Consider the following 22632-nt stretch of genomic DNA (forward strand, 5'->3'; position numbering starts at 1 on the left):
CAAAACCTTACGCACATCAAGACTCAGAGGAAAGGAGCAGTGACTCCACAGGTGATTGAACCAAAACAACCTGCTAGATTTGGAGGGCCTCCTGTGGAGGCGTGGGTCAGAAGGGGCTCACCACAGTGATGGAGGTATTGGCAGTGGCAGTCTGGAAAGGTCCCCCTAAGGTCTAATGGTGACCCTCTTGGAGGTCACCATTGACTGGACCATAGGGCCCATAGACTTGAGGGCTGGGTCTTCTCAAGTCAAAAAACTACCAGGGAGGGAGGGCAACCCCACCCATCAGCAGATAACTGGATTAAAGCTTTACTGAGAAAGGCCCTGCCAACCAGAGCAAGACCCAGTTTTTCCCACCACAAGTCCCTTCCATCAGGAAGTTTACACAAGCCTTCTCGCCTCTTCCATCATGGGGCAGACAAAAGAAGCAAGAACTACAGTCTTACAGTGACTAAAGCTAAAACCACATTACAGAAAGGTAATTAACAAGAAGAAAGCAGAAGGTTATGTCCCAGATGAAGGGACAAGATGAAACCCCAGACAAACAACTAAATGAAGTAGAGATTGGCAACCTTCCAGAAAAAGAATTCAGAATAATGATAGTGAAGATGATTCAGGACCCTGGGGGTGGGGGCAAGGGGAAATGGAGGCAAAGATTGAGAAGATGCAAGAAATGTTTACCAAAGACCTAGAAGAACTAAAGAACAAACAAACATAAATAAATAATACACTAGAAGCAGGGATCAAGACCATCCCCATGGAAAAGAAATGCAAAAAAGCAAAATGGTTGTCTGAGGAGGCCTTACAAATAGCTGTGAAAAGAAGAGAAGCAAAAAGCAAAGGAGAAAAGGAAAAATATTCTCATTTGAATGCAGAGTTCCAAAGAATAGCAAAGAGAGATAAGAAAGCCTTCCTCAGTGATCAATGCAAAGAAATAGAGGAAAACAACAGAATGGGAAAGACTAGAGATCTCTTCAAGAAAATTAGAGATACCAAGGGAACACTTCATGCAAAGATGGGCTCAATAAAGGACAGAAATGATATGGACCTAACAGAACCAGAAGATATTAAGAAGAGGTGGCAAGAATACACAGAAGAACTGTACATAAAAGATCTTCACAACCCAGGTAATCACGATGGTGTGATCACTCACCTAGAGCCAGACATCCTGGAATGTGAAGTCAAGCGGGCCTTAGAAAGCATCACTATGAACAAAGCTAGTGGAGGTGATGGCATTCCAGTTGAACTATTTCAAATCCTGAAAGATGATGCTGTGAAAGTGCTGCACTCAATATGCCAGCAAATTTGGGAAACTCAGCAGTGGCCACAGGACTGGAAAAGGTCAGTTTTCACTCCAATCCCAAAGAAAGGCAATGCCAAAGAATGCTCAAGCTACCGCACAATGGCAGTCATCTCACACGCTAGTAAAGTAATGCTCAAAATTCTCCAAGCCAGGCTTCAGCAATATGTGAACTGTGAACTTCCTGATGTTCAAGCTGGTTTTAGAAAAGGCAGAGGAACCAGAGATCAAATTGCCAACTACCACTGGATCATTGAAAAAGCAAGAGAGTTCCAGAAAAACATCTATTTCTGCTTTATTGGCTATGCCAAAGCCTTTGACTGTGTGGATCACAATAAACTGTGGAAAATTCTGAAAGAGATGGGAATATCAGACCACCTGACCTGCCTCCTGAGAAATCTATATGCAGGTCAGGAAGCAACAGTTAGAACTGGACATGGAACAACAGACTGGTTCCAAATAGGAAAAGGAGTTCGTCAAGGCTGTATATTGTCACCCTGCTTATTTAACTTCTATGCAGAGTACATCATGAGAAACGCTGGACTGGAAGAAGCACAAGCTGGAATCAAGATTGCTGGGAGAAATATCAATAACCTCAGAGATGCAGATGACACCACCCTTATGGCAGAAAGTGAAGAGGAACTAGAAAGCCTCTTGAAAGTGAAAGAGGAGAGTGAAACAGTTGGCTTAAAGCTCAACATTCAGGAAACTAAGATCATGGCATCTGGTCCCATCACTTCATGGGAAATAGATGGGGAAACAGTGTCAGACTTTACTTTTTGGGGCTCCAAAATCACTGCAGATGGTGATTGCAGCCATGAAATTAAAAGATGCTTACTCCTTGGAAGGAAAGTTATGACCAACCTAGATAGTATATTGAAAAGCAGAGACATTACTTTGCCAACAAAGGTCCGTCTAGTCAAGGCTATGGTTTTTCCAGTAGTCGTGTATGGATGTGAGAGTTGGACTGTGAAGAAAGGGAAGCGGCGAAGAATTGATGCTTTTGAACTGTGGTGTTTTAAAAGACTCTTGAGAGTCCTTTGGACTGTAAGGAGGTCCGACTAGTCCATCCTAAAGGAGATCAGTCCTGTGTGTTCATTTGAAGGACTGATGTGTAAGCTGAAACTCCAATACTTTGGCCACCTGATGTGAAGAATTGACTCATTGGAAAAGACTCTGATGCTGGGAGGGACTGGGGGCAGGAGAAGGGGATGACATAGGATGAAATGGCTGGATGGCATCACTGACTAGATGGGCATGAGTTTGGGTGAACTCCAGGAGTTGGTGATGGACAGGGAGGCCTGGCATGCTGCGATTCATGGGTCACAAAGAGTCGGACACGACTGAGCGACTGAACTGTACTGAGAAGCAAACACTAGCAGAATAACTGAGGCAGAATGGACAAATGACCTGGAGGACAGAATGGTAGAAATCACTGGCATAGAACAGAATATAGAAAAAAGAATGAAAAGAAATGAAGACAGCCTAAGAGACCTCTGAGACAACATTAAATGCACCAACATTTGCATTATAGGGGTCCCAGAAGGAGAAGAGAGAGAGAGAAAGGACCTGAGAAAATATTTGAAGAGATAAGACCTGAAAATTCCCATATATGAGATAGGAAATAGTGAACCAAGTCCAGGAATCACAGAGAGTCCCAGGCAGGATAAACCCAAGAAGGAACACACTGAGACACATAGTAATCAAACTGACAAAAATTAAAGACAGAGATAAAATATTAAAAGCAACAAGAGAAAAACAACAAGTAACATACAAGGGAACTCCCATCAAGGTATTAGCTGACCAATGGCAATCCACTCCAGTACTCTTGCCTGGAAAATCCCATGGACGGAGGAGCCTGATAGGCTGCAGTCCATGGTGTCGTAAAGAGTTGGACACAACTGAGTAACTTCACTTTCACTTTTCACTTTCATGCATTGGAGAAGGAAATAGCAATCCACTCCAGTGTTCTTGCCTGGAGAATCCCAGGGATGGTAGAGCCTGGTGGGCTGCTGTCTATGGGGTCGCACAGAGTCGGACACGACTGAAGTGACTTAGCAGCAGCAGCAACACAAATTCTACAAGCCAGATATATTTAAAATTATGAAAAGGAAGAGCCTACAACCAAGAATACTCTACCCCGCAAGACTCTCCTTCAGACTTGATGGAGAAATCAAAAGCTTTCCAGATAAGCAAAAGTTAAGAGAATTCAATACCATCAAACCAGCTTTACAACAAATACTAAAGTAACTTCTCTAGGCAGGAAACACAAGAAAAGGAATAAGACCTGCCAAGAGAAAATAAACCCAAAACAATTGAAAAAATTTTAATAGGATCACACATATAGATAATCACCTTAAATCACCTTTCTTTAGAAAGCAGACTGGTGATAGTTGTGTGTGCGTCTAGGACATCCAGCCTTTGAAACCCATGATTTATCTATTGTCCTAAATTCCCTGGTGGCTCAGCTTGTAAAGAATCCACCTGTAATGTGGAAGACCTGGGTTTGATCTCTGGGTTGGGAAAATCCCCTGGAGAAGGGCATGGCTACCGCTCCACTATTCTGGCCGGGAGAATTCCATGGATTGTGTAGTCCATGGGATCGCAAAGAGTCGGACACAACTTTCACTTTCATTTTCAATAGGTATGGTATAGAATGGCCAATCTTCACAAATACTTATACCAATACAAGCTTCTGTGTGTTTTAAAATCCTGTGGACTAGAGTGAAGTAATGTTCTATGCTTCTTTCCAGATTGTTCACAGAACACTAGCAGCCATGTTGGGGTCCCTTTCAGCATTAGCAGCGCTGGCTGTGATTGGTGACGTAAGTTGTAACATTTTGAGTCAAAGGCTTAGCATTTGATAGAATGTCAGCTTCAAAGACAGTCCAGTAATTAGGTGTTATTTTAATATACTATTTCACGTTTCCTGTTAAGGCATGAACTAATGAACTTTATACCATTGATGAGCAATTAACATTTGATTTTATCACACACACCCCATCTTAGCTGAGGAAAGGCTCATGATGGTCAAGTACTCATTCAGGCCATGCACCTGAGCAATGTTAGAGCCAGCCATATGCACTGTCAGCCCTTGGAGACCAGGGGAGGCCATCCTAGCTGGAGCAGAGAGGTGGGAGATAGTGAGGTTGGGGACAGACATCAGGAGGTCCCTGGAAGTGCATGTCTGTGAGGTGATACTGTCCCCTCAGGATCTGAGCATGTTCCATCCTGCAGAGACACTGGAATGAATGTAGAGAAGCAAGAGAGGCCAAATACTCTGGAGATGGAGGCCTGGGGTTGTTTGAGGAGCAGTGCTGCACTGACCAAGGTGGCCACACATGGAACTTGGGATTCGAAAAAAACTCTGTAGAATTTCACAGATTGTTCTGAAAAATGTTTCTAAAGGCCAGTCAGTCAACCAAAGAGTAAAAATAATATGTGAGACTTTGTTATTTATTTATTTTTCTCTTTTATGGCTAGAATTGGTATAAACAAACACTCACTCTCAGGGTAAAATGTCCCAGAATCCTAAAACTTACACATAAACCTCTGTTACTTTGATTAATTGTTAAGGAGTAGTGTAGTAGTAGTTATTTAATTTTGGAAATAATTGATATGGCATATACCTTGTGCTGCAGGAAAATCTCTGGACCACTGTGAAGTCCTTTTCCAACAACGAGGCTCTCCAAGTGCCCTCACTTCCCAGTCTGGGCTCCCAGTTCCCCATGATCCTACCTTTCCTTAGGGACAGGGACAGGGCTTAAGAAGTCTGCCTTTCTCAATGACAAGTGCATAGTTTTGATGTTACGATGCTTTGGGTCACGACTGTTTTTCAGTAATGATATAATAGGATTTCAAAGGCAAGTAGATGGTGTGATTTTTGTGATTTTCAGCTCTGGCCATGAGTGGGTTTTCTGTAAAGTGCACATGTTTACAGCTTATCACCAGGAGGATGAGGCCCAGGACTAATTGGCTAATTTGTGGTTTGATTGCAGAGACCCAGCCTGACCCATGTGGTGGAGTGGATTGATTTTGAGACTCTGGCCCTGCTGTTTGGCATGGTAATGACAGTCCTCCCAGTGGGACTGGGCCCCAAGTTTGCTGTAACCTGGGACTTTCTCTTTTACTGCTGTCACTGCTAATTCTTAAGGACACCGTGCTGCTTGACTGTTAGGGCTTGATTGAGAAGTGTTTGCAGGTCTAGCTAATTTCTCCTGATGAAGAATGGAGTGATTGGTGCTCTGGTTGGTTAGCTGGAAAATTTTAGCCTAAGGCCTCTCTAACAGAGAAATAATCTTGCCATTGAGAAAATTCAGCAGTTTTTTGAGTTACTGTCCTTAAAATATAAAATGATATATCTTAAATAAATAAACCATATAAATTTTTCAGTGATTGAAAAAGTACCTTTAATTATATGGATAAAGGAAGAAAGGAAGAAATTGTCCCTAAGTGATAGTTTGTTAATTTACCATATTTTCAAGTGACCACTCTACTGCATGCTATGGAGAGTGTCACCAAATCAACCTGTAGGAAGGGAATTTTAAGGCACACTAGTGAGTTAGTGGGAGAAGGCAATGGCACCCCACTCCAGTACTCTTGCCTGGAAAATCCCATGGACGGAGGAGCCTGGTAGGCTGCAGTCCATGAGGTTGCTGAGAGTTGGATATGACTGAGCGACTTCACTTTCACTTTTCACTTTCATGCATTGGAGAAGGAAATGGCAACCCACTCCAGTGTTCTTGCCTGGAGAATCCCAGGGACGGTGGAGCCTGGTGGGCTGCCGTCTATGGGGTCTCACAGACTTGGACATGACTGAAGCGACTTAGCAGCAGCAGCAGCAGTGAGTTAGTGTGGAACATGAGTCATAAACAGATTTAGTTGGAATAAGGGGAATTTGACAAGGGTCTGGACAGCAGTGGGAATGGCTCATGTGTCCTTGAACAGACCCCACAGTGGCTGAGTGATCTGAAGGAGGGCTGTGCTGCTCTAGGTGTCAATGTGATCCAAAATAACTGTCTGCTTTGTGGATGCGGTGTGGGATTCAGGTCAGTGCTCTGAATTCAGGCTTTATAGAGAAACTAATTTTTGTATTGGGTTCTGAAAAGTATATAGGGTTTGGACATATGGAAGGAAAAAGGAAGGCGTACCAGCTATCTCATAAGTTTTTGTTATAAAAAAAAGTTTAAATGATTGGTGTATTAGTTTGCTGGGACCGCCATTATAAAGTACCATACACTGGGTGACTTAAACAACAGAAATGTATTTCCTCATAGTTCTGGAGGCTAACGTCCAAGATCAAGATGTGTGCAGTGTTGGTTTCTTCTGAGGCTTATAGATGATCATCTGCTCAAGTCCTCACATGATTGTCCCTCTGGGCGTGTCTATGTCCTCCTCTCTTCTTATAAGGTCAATAGGCATATTGGATTAGGGCTTCACTTTAATTTAATTATCCTCTTAATACAGTTATATTGGATTTTAACAATGAATGGCTTAATTTTTTCTCAGTTGGAATCAGTTCAAGAAGGTTCTATATAGAACTTTGGGGTGTGTGTGGTCCAGAGACAGTCTGTATAACCAGACCCCTGTCTTTTTTACCCTGTTTATTTCCAGTCATCCACCCATGGGACCACTCACCCAGTCCCTGAGTTCCAGTCTCTCTTGGGTGGTTCTGGCAGCAGACATGTGTAACAGTTTCACCACGACAGTGGAAGGCCACACGGGACCTACCCTGTGTAGGTCACCTACACATGTGGTCATTCATGTGTAGCTTCCATTGGCGTGAAGCATCACACTCTACAAGTGGCCTCACAGTGGCCATTTGGATAGGATGAACAATGATGGTCATTATAGATGAGGCAGAGATTTGTACTGTTTTGCACTGTTTTTGTGAAACACAGTTTTGGGCCCACTATTTTCTAAAGTACTTTAGTTTACATAATTCACAACAACCTTACGAGGGAATAAGACATACAGAAGTAAGGTGAGAAAACCAAAGTACAGAGAATTAAATAATTTTTTTTTTTGCTCAAGGCTCTGTTTGACTGTTTGCAACCCCATGGACAGCAGCATGCCAGGCTTCCCTGTCCACCACCAAATCCCGGAGTTTGCTCAAATTCACGTCCAGTGAGTCAGTGTTGCCATCCAACCATCTCATCCGCTGTTGCCCCATTCTCCTCATTCCCTCAATCCTTCCCAGCATCAGGGTCTTTTCCAGTGAGTCAGTTCTTCGCATCAGGTGGCCAAAGTATTGGAGCTTTAGCTTCAGCATCAGTCCTTCCAATGAATATTCAGGGTTGATTTCCGTTAGGATTGACTGGTTTGATCTCCTTGCAGTCCAAGGGATTCTGAAGAGTCTTCTCCAGCACTACAGTTAGAAAGCATCAATTCTTCAGCACTCAGCCTTCTTTATGGTCCAGTTTTCACATCTGTATATGACTACTGGAAAAACTATAGCTTTGACTATATGGACTTTTGTCAATAAAATAATGTCTCTGCTTTTTAATATGCTGTCTAGGTTGGTCATAGCTTTTCTTCCAAGGAACAAGTGTCTTTTAATTTTGTAGCTGAAGTCACTGTCCTCTGTGATTTTGAAGCCCAAGAAAATAAAATCTGCCACTATTTCCATTTTTTCCCTATCTATTTGCCCTGAAGTGATGGGACTGGATGCCATGATCTTAGTTTTTTGGATGTTGTATTTTAAGCCAGTTTTTTCACTCTCCTCTTTCACTCATCAAGAAGCTCTTTAGTTCCTCTTCACTTTCTGCCATTAGAGTGGTGTCATCTGCATTTCTGAGGTTGTTAATATTTCTCCCAGCAGTCTTCATTTCAATGTAACTACGCTTATAAAATTTAAGCTAGTTTAAAAAAAAATAAATGTAATTTAAGTCAGTTTAAAAGTCTTAAAACTTTTAATTGTTGCTTGTGTGAACACCTAGGTGCAAAAGGCCACATTCTATCCTATTTCCTGCCCTGTTTCTAGCTTTGTGACTCTGAGCAAGTCACTTTTCCTCTCTGCCTGACAGTTTCCTGGTCTATAAGTCAGAGTAATTATAACGCAGATGTTTACTGTGAAGTTCAGGTGGAATGATAATGTACTTTGGGCACATACTCTTGGACAAATGTAAAGGTGCAAATCCTCTAGTAAGGGGCTTGATTCAGAGAGTTAGTAAGTGGATCACACTCAACCAAAGAGTGAGACGTTTGATGAGGTGGTAGGTTTCATATAGAGGCCAGAGCTCAGATGTGTAAGTGGTCACTGATATCATTTCAGGATGGTGCTCTGAAACATTCTTTGTCTCCTTCTTCTCTTTTCCCTATAGATGATCTTAGTAGCCATATTTTCAGAAACTGGATTTTTTGATTATTGTGCTGTAAAGGTATGTATGATGTGGCATTTAATAGTTATGTATCAATTGATACTTTTTTCCTACCATTACATATTTAGTGAATAAAACTGTTTTAAAGCAAATATTTTAAAATTCTGTCCTCCTTTTCAAAATCACTGCTGCAAACCTGGGTATAATTGCTATGCTAAGTAAGGTGTCTTTGAACATCACTTTCAGATTCTCAACAAATAACCAAAGAAGAGGATCAAGGAGACTAGTATTCAAGTTGAATATTTGTGTGATGGCGTTCAACTTGGCAGGTTGAGAACTATGCACCAAAACTGTTTTGCACTTCAGAGTATCTAAATATTTTAAGTCATCAGTTCTGATTACTCTGCTTTTAGGTGAAATAATTTCAATGATTACTTTACGACATTGAACATATAAGCATTCATTTTTATAACTGGGACCCTGGGGAATCCTTCACCATTTTCTGACTGGTAGAATTTGTGTTGATCCTATCATCAGAGTTGGGAGGAAAAGACTAATGTAGACTAGGGCTGGGCTTGAATTCTTTTTGAAACTGAAAAGTTCTTTTATTTATTTATTTATTTTTGTTGTCTAGGGAACTTTATTCTTTTTTTTTTTTTAACTTTACAATATTGTATTGGTTTTGCCATATATCAACATGAATCTGCCACAGGTATACACGTGTTCCCCATCCTGAACCCTTCTCCCTGCCCCCTCCCCATACCATCCCTCTGGGTTGTCCCAGTGCACCAGCCCCAAGCATCCAGTATCGTGCATCGAACCTGGACTGGTGTCTCATTTCATATATGATATTATACATGTTTCAACACCATTCTCCCAAATCATCCCACCCTCTCCCTCTCCCACAGAGTCCGAAAGATTGTTCTATACATCAGTGTCTCTTTTGCTGTCTCGTATACAGAAAAATTAGTTATTTAAGAAGCCCTTTTCAAACTTTGAAAGATAGAACCATATCGTGATTTTTGCCAATTTTGTGCACTATCTTGCACCTCCCAGGTAGCTATCTTGCCTCTTCCTCCCAATACCTTGGTACTAAAAGCAACCCCTAGATCCCCAAAGATCGGCAGACTCTAGGGTCAGGTGAATCCCAAAGTCACAGCCCAGGCTGTCCAACCAAAAGGAGTGTGTAAAAAGATACAGACATGACAGGTTGTCACCTTATGAGAGACAGACCATCTCAAGGTACTGAAATGAGAATTGGAGGGAAGAAGTGTAGGCCCGCACAGGTTTACAGGTTCAGGTCCAGCCATTACTGCCTCATCTCAGCAGGTTTAGGAGTTTGTAGGTCTAAGTTTTAATCCGCCATGTAGTGTTTATTTAGACCCTTAGTTCTCAGAGTCCCTAATGAAAAGTTGCATCTGTTTTCTGGCCCCATTGGTCCTAGCTTGTTCTGTATTGCATTCCAGGCATACCAATTGTCCCGAGGAAGAGTGTGGACCATGATCTTCATGCTGTGTCTCGTTGCTGCTGTCCTTTCTGCCTTCCTGGACAATGTCACAACAGTGCTCCTCTTCACTCCTGTGACCATAAGGTATGCAAAGTGGCCTTGTGTGGACATCAGGGCAGCTGATGTGCCCTTGTGCTGGCTGCCTTCCTCCCACATGATGGGGTCTGACCTGAACATCCACTGGGACTGTAGCTCTGACTGCACAGCTGTGATGGCAGTAGCAGTGGTTGCAGAAGTGCCTACAGGAATCAGGACACACAAACCTTTATGCCTGTGGGACAGAGCATTAGGGGCCAGGAGTTCTACTGCATGGGCTCTATGGGGTTCTCAGCCAGAGAGCAGGAGGTGGGGCTACTGTCTTGCTCTGGCAGGATCCTTGTGGGATTATTGGAGGGTTGCATGACCTGGCCTGGCAAGGCCTTGCAAGATGACTTTGGGAAAGAGAAATTCAGTTTGATTCCATTTTGCTCTTTTTAATTCCACCCATTTCATTTGTGGGACTGATTGCATGGGGCCTCCTGGGGCTTGGGCTTCAGCCTGTGATTGTGCAGCCCCTTCCAAGGTCATGGACCTACACTTTTATCTAGACTTTATGTCCTTTATTTTAAAGATGGTTCCTAGCATATCATGGTCTTCCCCTGCTTAGACTCAACATGTGCTGGTGCTGGCTGGTTCTAGAGAGACTGAGGGGTTATAGGTATGCCTGGTGGCTTCTGGGAAGCTAGGTAGTAAGGACATTTGTCTAAATGTCCTCACTTCAGCTGAGGACAACTCACTTCAGCTGCACTGATCTGGGTTGTTCCATCAAAGAAATTAAAATAAGCTAGTGTTCTGAGGATTCTACCAGATAAGAGATTCTCCTGCTTATGAGGCATGAGACACAGCAAGTTCAATGTCACCAACAAGGGGCTTCTTACAGAGCTCAGGACTAATTCTGGGTGATGCCTTTGGTGTTTGGGAGAGTAGTGACCCTCAGAGGAGGAGTAAGTTAGAATGTGGAGTAGGGAGAGGAGAAGGAAAGGTAGAGAGGAACAGAGAGTTAGTAGCATCTCGTGGATTGGCCTGCAGTGTTATGAGTTAATCTGTTGCCCAGGCTTCTGCAAGTCTGGCTGCATTGTCATGGTCCACATGCAAGTATGGATTTGAGGGGCAGGATGCTAGATTTAGCCTTCTTGCACAGGAGGTGCAGCACCTCCCAATACCCAGAGGTATAGTTCTTCTGAGGGTAAATGGTGGATAAAGCATATGCTAAAACCAACCCTGCCCCTGGACACCTCAGTGGGCAAGAGGCAGTTCACACCTACCACCCTCCAACCAGGGCAACTCTGCTGCTGACAGTGGTTTGAAACCATCTCACAATGTGCCAGACTCCAGCAAGTCACTACACACCCTGATGATGGCACCCTGATTCTCAACATCCCTGTACAGCTTGCACAGCTGAGGGTTGTCTCAGCCTTGCTGGGATTTGTTTACATCCTCACTCTGCTAGGAACTGGCTTTGTAATTTTATGTAAGAATCAGTTCAGTTCAGTTGCACAGTCATGTCTGATTCTTTGCTATCCCATGGATTGTAGCATGCCAGGCTTTCCTGTCCATCACCAACTCCTGGAGCTTGCTCAAACTCATGTGCATCGAGTCGGTGATGCCATCCAACCATCTCATCCTCTGTCATCCCCTTCTCCTCCCGCCTTGAATCTTTCCCACTGAAAGATTGTTGCTGAGCCATGAAAGACACCGGGATTCATGGTCTCTGGAGAAGAATTCAATCTGGGGTCAGTAACAAGGCTTGATCGCTCAGAGCTTTTGTGTATTTAATAAAGCTTTATTAAAGTATAAAAGAGATAGAGAAAGCTTTTGACATAGACATCAGAAGGGGGTAGAAAGAGTACCTGCCTGCTAGTCTATACCTATCAGTGAGTTGTTAATTAGAGAAAGGAGATGATTCAAAACTCAAAGTGGCACCAGGTCCCTCAACCACAACATACATTTTGAGATAACATTGGCACCAGGTGAATCATCCCAGGCCATAAAACGATCGACATGAATGTTGAAGAAAGGCAGGTTTCCAAGTAAATATATAGTTCATTAACATAGATTAGGAGAACAATGTATAAGTAAAACATACAGGTTTGTTAAGCCCTTATAGGTTCTGAGTCTTAAGCAGAACTGACTTGAAGAGAGAGTCTAGGGTAAATACATAGTTGATTAACATAGCTTAAGAAAAGCATTTCCATAAGAAAAATGCATTGATTAGCTCAAGGTTTGAGAAAAGTTAAGTTTAGGTGGAGCCAGGTATTGTCATGGCAACACAGAATTTTAAGAGAAACCTCCTTTTCATTTTGTATAGAGAAGGGGAAAAAATCTGACACTTGTAGTTTGTTTCCTCCTGCCACTTAAGAGAGAGATAAGAAACATGCGACCCTTGCAGTCTATTTTCTCCATTTGGAGACCCCCTAGCCTTCCTGTCTGTTACCCTCTCACCAGCATCAGGGTATTTTCCAATGAGTCAGTTCTTTGCATCAGGTGGCCAAAGTATTGGAGCTTCAACTTTAGCATCAGTCCTTCCAATGTATATTCAGGACTGATCTCCTTCAGAATGGACTGGTTGGATCTCCTTGCAGTCCAAGGGACTCTCAAGAGTCTTCTCCAACACCACAGCTCAAAAGCATCAATTCTTTGGTGCCCAGCTTTCTTTATGGTCCATCCACACATGACTACTGGAAAAAATGTAGCTTTGACTAGATGGACCTTTGTCAGCAAATTAACATCTCTGCTTTTTAATATGCTGCCTAGGTTTGTCATAGCTTTTCTTCCAAGGAGTAAGTGTCTTTTAATTTCATGACTGCAGTCACCATCTGCAGTGATTTTGGAGGCCAAGAAAATAAAGTCTGTCACTGTTTCCCTTGTTTCCCCATCTATTTGCTTTGATGTGATGGGACCAAATGCCATGATCTTCGTTTTTTGAATGCTGAATTTTAAAGCCAGTTTTCACTCTCCTCCTTCACTTTCATCAAGAGGCTCTTTAGTTCCTCTTCACTTTCTGCCCTAAGAGTGGTGTCATCTGCATATCTGAGGTTATTGATATTTCTCTTGACAGTCTTGATTCTGGCTTGTGCTTTATCCAACCCCGCATTTCACATGATGTACTCTGCATATAAATTAAATAAGCAGAGTGACAATACAGCCTTGACGTACTCCTGTCCCAATTTGGAAGCAGTCTGTTGTTCCATGTCCAGTTCTAAATGTTGCTTCTTGACCTGCATACAGATTTCTCAGGAGGTAGGTAAGGTGGTTTGGTATTCCTATCTCTTGAAGAATTTTCCAGTTTGTTCTGACACAGTCAAAGGCTTTGGCGTAGTCAATAAAGCAGAAGTAGATGTTTTTCTGGGATTCTCTTGCTTTTTCTATGATCCAGCAGATGTTGACGATTTGATCTCTGGTTCCTTTGTTTTTTTCTGAATCCAACATGAACATCTGGAAGTTCTCGGTTCACATACTATTGAAGCCTAGCTTGGAAAATTTTGAGCATTACTTTACTAGTGTGTGAGTTGAGTGCAATTGTGTGGTAGTTTGAGCATTCTTTGGCATTGCCTTTCTTTGGGATTGGAATGAAAACTGACTTTTTCTAGTCCTTTGGCCACTGCTGAGTTTTCCAAATTTTCTAGCTTATTGAGTGCAGCACTTTAGCAGCATCATCTTTTAGGATTTGAACTAGCTCAGCTGGTATTCCATCACCTCCTCTAGCTTTGTTTGTAGTAATGCTTCCTAAGGCCCACTTGACCTCACACTCCAGGATGTCTGGCTCTAGGTGAGTGAGCACACTATAATTGCTGTGTGGGAATAGCAATTCCATTTATTAGTATACAAATTGCATCTTTCATGATTAAAGTATTGGTGTGCTCAGATTCACTGTTTATATTATACTATTATATTCTTTATGACTCTCTAAGCTTAATCACATTTCTTCTGCCTCTGTCTGGATTGAGTAACATTAGTCTTTAGAGTTGGGCTTCCATGGTAGTTTAGATGGTAAAGAATCCTCCTGCAATGCAAGAGACCTGGGTTCGATTGCTACGTTAAGAAGATCCCCTGGAGGAGATACTCATTCCAGTATTCTTGCCTGGAGAATCCCCATGGACAGAGGAGCCTGGTGGGCTACAGTCCATGGGCAAAGAGTCGGACATGACTGAGCAACCAAGCACAGCACAGCACACCATCTTTACAGTTAGACATCCAAATCTGGCATTGTTGATTAGCACACACGAATCCTTTTCTTGCTAAAAGCAGAGCCTGGGGCTTCCTTAGTTGAAAGCTGCTGCTGCTGATTGGAGTCTGATCCTCTTTTTTGAACTCCCTTCTCAACTTCTACACAGCTCTGTAGGCCAATCCTACTCAGAAAAGCTGCTGGCTATACTCTGAGCTGGAAGATAGTAGAAAGGACCCTTGAGGCACTTCCCTGGTGGTCGGGTGGTTAAGACTCTGAGCTTCCATTGCAGGGGGTATGGAATCACTCCCTCGTAAGGAACCAAGATCCCTCATGCCACAGAGCACCCCCACCAAAAAAGGTCCTTGAGTGCAGCAGGGGCTCCCCTTGCTGCCAACATCCAGACTCAGGCCTGGCTTCTGTAAGAAAGTGGGCAATGTAATGGGTGGGTGGAGGAGACGCCATGAGGTTTTCCCTGAACTTTCTTTAGAGCAGCCTTTCTCAACTGTGTGCTCAGTGGACCACTTGGGGAGCTATAAATGCTGCTGCTTAGGCCCATCTCCAGGGGTTGTTCTATCATGAGCTGGGTAGCAAGACTGTCAAGATCCCCAGACAAATCTAATGTTTAGCTAAGATGGAAAGCCACTGCTATAGAATGTATACTCCTTGTTAGAATTAAGCACAGTGCCTCAGCATTTGATAAGGTAAGGTGGGTAAGGAGCTAGGTTGGCAGGTGTGGTGTGAGCTACTGGGCAACAGTGCTTTTTGCTCCAGCCCCACCTTGACTCAGAGGGGTCTGGTGGCAAAGATGCGTTCATCTGGGCCACTTCCTGCCCTGCAAGGGAGCCTGTACACCAAGTGCTTCCTCCAGACCTGTGGGGGTGAGGCAGGAATGTATTTTCACATGGATGGTTCAGATGGATTGTGTTAACTTTCAGAGAAGTGCTGAGAGTCAACTTTATCCTGTAGCTCTATAGCACTGTTGTCATTGTTTACCCCTCAGCATTGCCTTTCTCATAGATGTGTGTGTGTGTGTGTGTGTGTGTGCATGCTTCTTATACCTGCAAGTGCTTTGAAAATATTTAGGTCACACATATGCCTTTCACAATATGGATAGTGGGACTGTTTTCATTTTCCTTCATTTATGACAGATTGTGTGAGGTGCTCAACCTTGATCCAAGACAAGTCCTGATTGCAGAAGTGATCTTCACAAACATTGGGGGAGCTGCCACTGCCATTGGGGACCCACCAAATGTCCTTATTGTTTCCAACCAGGAGTTGAGGAAGATGGTATGTATCACTATAATCAGATTGTTTCCAATAAATATAGAACCCAGCTTACTTGCACATTTAGTAGCATTTTACCAACATGGATATCACTTCCTCTTATGGAGTGTTCTTGGTCATCTTGAGAGTGGGAGGTTAGGTGACTGATCCTCTAATGTAGTGGTCTGAATTGACTTCATTCTCATTCTGATAAAATTTTAAGAAAATGATTACATTTTCTATTTAGTCATAGTCTGCTATAATATATTAATGGGAATTGAGGTTTCTTCCAACAATATTAATAACAAAATGGTCTGCTCCCTCTCATTTTTCAACTGAAGTGGATGAATAAGTTCTTCATTGATGAAGAACTTAAGTTTTTTAAAATAAGGGTGAGAAAATGAAAGTCTTTCTGGATTTTTGGTAAGCTCTTATTAATATATAATTTCTTGTAAACAAAAATAAAAACAAAGTATTAAGGAGAGTGCAAATAGTATTTTACATATCTTAGAGTTAAGGTTCGGAGAAGGCAATGGCACCCCACTCCAGTACTCTTGCCTGGAATATCCCATGGACAGAGGATCCTGGTGGGCTGCAGTCCATGGGGTCGCTGGGAGTCGGACACGACTGAGCGACTTCACTTTCACTTTTCACTTTCCTGCATTGGAGAAGGAAATGGCAACCCACTCCAGTGTTCTTGCCTGGAGAATCCCAGGGACGGTGGAGCCTGGTGGGCTGCCGTCTATAGGGTCACACAGAGTTGGATACGACTGGAGCGACTTAGCAGCAGCAGCAGCAGGGTTAAGGTTAAAGTATACAATTAATTTTTATTTGTCATTCTTTGATCATTAGAATTTTCTCAATATCTCTTCTCTGAAGTATCAATAAAAATGCTTTCAAATTGGTATCACTTATTATAGGTGATACATTTATGCCTGTGTGTCTCTGAAGTGTGTTAGTATGTTTGTGTATATTTGCTGTCTTTCATAAAAATATTTAAGCCTTTGAGAGTTCATGGCTCCAAGGTGTTGAAGGGCATTTTGTGGGCCTACTGTGTTCTAGAGATTCAGGGTACAACTTAGATACTTTGGCTAAATTTAATACTCCCTGATTGCTCTGAAAGCCAACTGTGACACTTCACCAGTCTTGCTGCATGAGCTGAGCAGCAGGCCCCTCCTGACCATGTCACATGAGCACACCAGAAAGTGTGCGAACCCTGTAATTTGCTTTGTAATCTGTCACCCAGGATAGGTTGCATACACATGAGAGAGAGACCTATTTTCACAGGAAAATAATGTTTTATTATTTTTATTTTATAGTAATACATTTATTTTAGAGAATGTAAATCACACACACACACATATCAGAAATAAAAAATTGTCATAATCCCATCATCCAGAAATAAATCTTCTCAATATTTTGCTTAGTTGCTTGGTTTAGTCACTAAGTCGTGTCTGACTCTTGCAACCCTATGGACTGTAGCCAGGCAGGATCCTCTGTCCCTGCAATTCTCTAGGCAAGAATACCAGAGTGGGTTGCTGTTTCTTTCTCCAGAGGATCTTCAAGACCCAGAGATTGAACCCAGGTCTCCTGCACTGTAGGCATATTCTTTACCAACTGAGCTACAAGGGCGCTTATTTTGGTGCATGTAGTCTGCATGAATGTTTGTATGTGGATATAATAAAAGCTGCTCTGACCAAGATGGAGTAACAGGGACTGTATTTACCCTCTTGCTTGAGACATCCAGAAAGAAAATAAACCAAAATCCAAAAAACAAAACCAGAAACAAACCAAAACCAGAGAGTGATAATCAAGGTACTAGATATCAGGTAAAAAAGGGCAGTGATCCCTGAGAAATGGGAAACAAATGAAATGAACTTATGGTTGCCCCAGCTCACTGCCTTGAGAGATTTTCCAGGATGCAGTTCAGGGAGAGAGAACCCATGTGGAGCCCACCATATTTCTAGAGTCAAGGAGGTAGAACTTACTCTGGAGGGAACAAGACAGAGAACCAGAGAGGGGAGAGTTGGACACAGAGAGAACCTCTGAGTACTTGCAGAGGGAAACTACCTGTGTCCAGGGGAAGAAAAACCCAAAAGATTAGAGGGAAGAGTGCTTGATATACTGAGGGCCAAGAATAATGTCTGTTACTGCCAGGAAGACTGTAAACCTCTTAATTCATGAGGTATTGGCCCTGATTCCACCTAATAAATTTTAAAGACCTCAAATAATCAAATTGTTTTTAAATAGTTTAACTACATCCAAAAACAAACATCAAGAATATTTATCAGATCAGATCAGATCAGATCAGTCGCTCAGTTGTGTCCGACTCCTTGCGACCCCATGAATCGCAGCACGCCAGGCCTCCTTGTCCATCACCAACTCCCAGAGTTCACTGAGACTCATGTCCATCGAGTCAGTGATGCCATCCAGCCATCTCATCCTCTGTCGTCCCCTTCTGTGCAAAAATACCCAACAACACACAAGGTAAAAATCACAATGTCTGACATCCAATCAAAGATTACCAGGCATGCCAAAAAGCAAGAAAATTTGATCTATCATGAGGAGAGTATGAACCATTTGGAATCAACCCAGAATAGACACAGGTGTTATAATTAACAGACAAGTGCACTAAAACCGTTTTTTTTTTTTTTTTTTTAATTTTTACTGTATTCCAGATGTTCATTAAGTTAAAAAGAAACATGAAAGATATTTTTTTTAAAGGCCCAAATCAAACTTCTAAAAATGAAAACTGTAATGTATGAGATAAAAATCTCCTGTTAGGATTAAAACAGCAAATTAAGAATTTCATAAGAAAAGATTAGTGAAATTAAGGACATCAGTTCAGTTCAGTTCAGTCACTCAGTCGTGTCCAACTCTTTGCAACTCCATGAACTGAAGCACGCCAGGCATCCCTGTCCATCACCAACTCCTGGAGTTCACTCAAACTCACGTGGATTGAGTTGGTGATGCCATCCAGCCATCTCATCCTCTGTTGTCCCCTTTTCCTCCTGCCCCCAATCCCTCCCAGCATCAGAGTCTTTTCCAATGTTAAGGACATAGGTCCAAAATAAAACAGAGTGAAAAGTACTGAAAGACATTCACGAGCTGAAGGGAAACTCCAAGTGGCCTAATATATTTATAATTCTTATCTCTGAAGGAGAGGGGAACAGAGAAAGACATTTTAAGAAAACATGGTCTAAAATTTCAAATTTTATGAAAGATATAATCTCAGAGATTCAGGAAGTCCAATGAATTCAGAGCACAAGAAACATGAAGAAACTACACTAAACCATGTCATAATTGTTATACACATGAAACTTAAATAATATTATAAACTGATGATACTTTGATTTAAAAAAAGGCATAATGGGTTATTTACTTTTTCAAGACCTATACTTTGACTTGGATATTTCATTTTGGAAATTATAAGAAATAGTTATTTTAAAAATAGATATTTAAAAGATCTATGTAAAACAGCTATTTTTAACAGCATAAAATTGAAAAACCTATGTAAAATATTCCAAGAATCAAGGAAGAAAGTGAAATTGCAAAATATTTTGAATTGAATTATGGAAACAAAATTTTTAGGGTTCCTTTCAAGCAGGAGTCAGCAAACTTCTTAAAAGGCCATATAATTACTATTACAGGCATATGGGCCTTATGGTTCCTGTTGCAATCTCTCAACTCTGCCACTGTTGCAGGAAGACAGCCCCAGACAACACACAAATGAATGTGCATGTCTATATTCTAGCCTGCAAGTGTAGTTTTCTGGTCCCTGCTCTAAAACAGTATTTAGAAGGGATTATATACCATTAAATACCAATTAAAAAAGAAGAAATGTCTCAAATTAGTGACCTCAGCTTCAGTCTGAAGAAACTAGATAAGAAAGAGCAAATTAAACTGAAAGTAAGCTGAAGAAACACAGCATGGAGGACAGGAAAAACAACAGAGAAAATCAATGAAAGAAAAAGCTAGTTCTTTGATAGGATAAATGATTCTGACAAACTTCTGGCCAAACTGATGAAGAAAATAAGAGAGAAGACATAAATTACCAGTATCAGGAATAAGAGAATTACATCACTACAGAGCACACAGACATTAAAGATATTGTTAGGGAGTATTGTGAACAACTCTATGTCAATAACTTTCACAATTTAGATTAAATGGACAATTCCCTTGAAAGACGTACTCTACCAAACCTCACTCAAGAGGAACTAGATAACCTGAGTAGCCCTATATCTATTAAAGAAATTGAATTTGTAATGAAAAACCTTCCCAGAAAGAACAAAGCAAAGCAAACAAAAAACTCAGGCTAAGATAGCTTTCGTGAATTCTACCAAATGTTTAAGGAAGCAATAATACTACAATACCAATTCTACACAAAATTTTATAGCAAATTGAAGAGAAGAGACTACTTCTCAACTTACTCTATAAAGGCCTGATGCCTAAAGCAGATAAAACCAGGATAAGGAAACTGTTGACAAATACTTTTTATGAGCACAAATAATATATTTAAAAATTAGCTAATCCAATTTAACAACTTATAAAATGAATAATACATAATAATCAAGTGGAATTTATCCTAGAAATGGAAGATTGATGCTATATTTGAAAATATCAACCAATGCAGTTTACTAGCAAACTAAGTGAGAAAATCCATATGATTATCTCAATAGATATAGAAAAATATTAGGAAAAGTCAACATCCATTACTGATCACATCACTCAATAAAGTAGGGAAAAAGTGAGCTTCATCAGCCTGATAAAGAGCATCTATGAAAATATTATGGCCAGCATCATAGTTAAAAGAGGAAAACTGAATATTTTCCTCAGATCAGAAACAAGACAAAGATGTCTGTTCTTACCACTTAAATGCATTTTACTCGAGGCTCTTGTTGGCACAATAAGTCAAGAAAAGAAATACAAGGCATCCACACTGGCAAGGAAGAATTAAGTCTGTTTGCATATTACATGATTGTTCATGTGTAAAATCTGAAGGAATCTACAAAAGAAAAAAACAAAACAAAAACTTCTGAAAATCATAACTAAAATTAACAAATGTACAATACAGGATCAATATAGAAAAATTAATGGTTTTCTATATTCTAACAACAATTGGAAGCTGAAATAAAAATGCCATTTACAATAGCATCAATATATAAAATAGGTTAAATCTGACCAAACATATGCAAGAAAACAACAAAATATTGCAGAGAATAATTAAAGAAGATAAAAATAAATGGGGCGATATATTTTGGTCATGGATCAGAAAACTCAACATCATTAAAGTATGAGTTCTCCCTAGATTGATCTATAGAGTCATGCAATTTCTATAAAAAAAACAGCAAATTTTTCTTTTTGTAGAAATTGACAAACTGATTTTAAAATTTATATGGAAATTCAAAGTATCCAGAATGGTCAAAAACAAGTCTTAAAGTGCAGAACAAATTGGGAGGGCTAGTACTACCTAATTTCACAACTTATTATAAAGCCACAAATAACAAAAACAGTGTGGTTAGCATCAAGATAAGTGGAAGATAAATAGAACAAAGGATATAAATACCAGATACAAATTTCAGATATAAATCCTCACATACATGACTTTTGACAAAGTGATTTTTGACAAAGGTGCAAAGCCAATTAAGTGGAGAAAGGATAATTTTTTCACAAAGAGTCCTGGAATGAATGAACATGCATATGCAGGAGAAATGAATTTCAGTCCACATCTTCTACTTTATCAAAAGATTAGCTGAAATGTAGATTATAGACATGAATATAAAGGCCAAAACTTTAAAATTCTTAGTAGAAAAGATAATTTACAGTAGAATAGATCTAGAAGTAGTTCAAGTGAGAGCATGGTTACTGTAATTTATTAGACTAAGTTTAGAACTTGGCTTTCTGTTTCTGTTATTTGTCTCTTCTTTTTATGGCAATATATTAATGAATGCTGCAACAGTTTAGCTGCCTCTGGCTGGCATCACATTAGTATTTATTTACTTATTTATTCAAGGATAATTGCTTTACAGAATTTTGTTGTTGTTGTTGTTGTTGTTTTTTTTTTTTGTCAAAGCACAACATGAATCAGTCATAGGTATTTATATATCCTCTCCCTTTTGAAACTCCCTCCCATCTCCCTCCCCATCCCACCCCTCTAGGTTGATACAGAGCCCCTGATTGGGTTTCCTGAGCCATACAGCAAATTTCCGTTGCCTATCTATTTTATGTATGGTAACATAAGTTTCCATATTACTCTTTCCATACATCTCCCCTCCCCTCTCCCCATGTCTGTGAGTCTATTCTATTGCTGCCCTGCAAATAAATTCTTCAGTACCATTTTTCTAGATTCTGTATATATGTGTTACAATATGATATTTATCTTTCTCTTTCTGACTTCAACTCTCTATAATAGGTTCTAGGTTCACCCACCCCATTAGAATGGACTCAAATGCATTCCTTTTATGGCAGAGTAATATTCCGTTGTGTATATGTACCACAACTTCTTTATCCATTCTGTTGGTGGACATCTAGGTTGTTCTAGCTGTTGTAAATAGTGCTGTAATGAACAATGTGTTACATGTGTCTTTTTTCAATTTTGGTTTCCTCAGGGTATATGCTTAGGAGTGGGATTGCTGGTTTTATTCTTAGTTTTTTAAGGAATCTCCATACCGTCCTCCACAGTGGCTGTATCAATTTACATTCCCACCAACAGTGTAAGAGCATTCTCTTTTCTCCACACCCTCTCCAGCTTTTATTGTTTGTAGACTTTTTGATGATGACCGTTCCGACTGGCATGAAGTGGTATCTCATTGTAGTTTTGATTTGCATTTCTCTAATAATGAGAGATGTTGAGCATCTTTTCAATGTGTTTGTTAGCCATCTGTATGTCTTCCTTGGAGGAATGTCTGTTTAGGTATTTTTCTAACTTTTTGATTCAGTTGTTTGTTTTTCTGATATTGAGTTGTATGAACTGTTTGTATATTTTGGAAATTAATCCTTTGTCAGTTGTTTGCTGCCAAGTCGCTTCAGTTGTGTC

The 22632-nt window shown here is 40.7% G+C and overlaps 1 protein-coding gene across 1 annotated transcript in view; it reads left to right on the forward strand.

The window, feature by feature from the left end:
* The window catches only part of OCA2 (OCA2 melanosomal transmembrane protein), a 284959-nt gene that overhangs the window by 76997 nt on the left and 185330 nt on the right, over nt 1-22632 (forward strand). Inside the window, exons 10-14 of the mRNA XM_070381524.1 lie at nt 4054-4125; nt 5299-5364; nt 8623-8679; nt 10086-10210; nt 15482-15620. Of these exons, the coding sequence (XP_070237625.1) occupies nt 4054-4125; nt 5299-5364; nt 8623-8679; nt 10086-10210; nt 15482-15620 (459 nt within the window). The remainder of the gene's footprint in view (nt 1-4053; nt 4126-5298; nt 5365-8622; nt 8680-10085; nt 10211-15481; nt 15621-22632) is intronic.

Source organism: Bos mutus, chromosome 2, assembly GCF_027580195.1.
Source record: "Bos mutus isolate GX-2022 chromosome 2, NWIPB_WYAK_1.1, whole genome shotgun sequence".
Taxonomy (NCBI): domain Eukaryota; kingdom Metazoa; phylum Chordata; class Mammalia; order Artiodactyla; family Bovidae; genus Bos; species Bos mutus.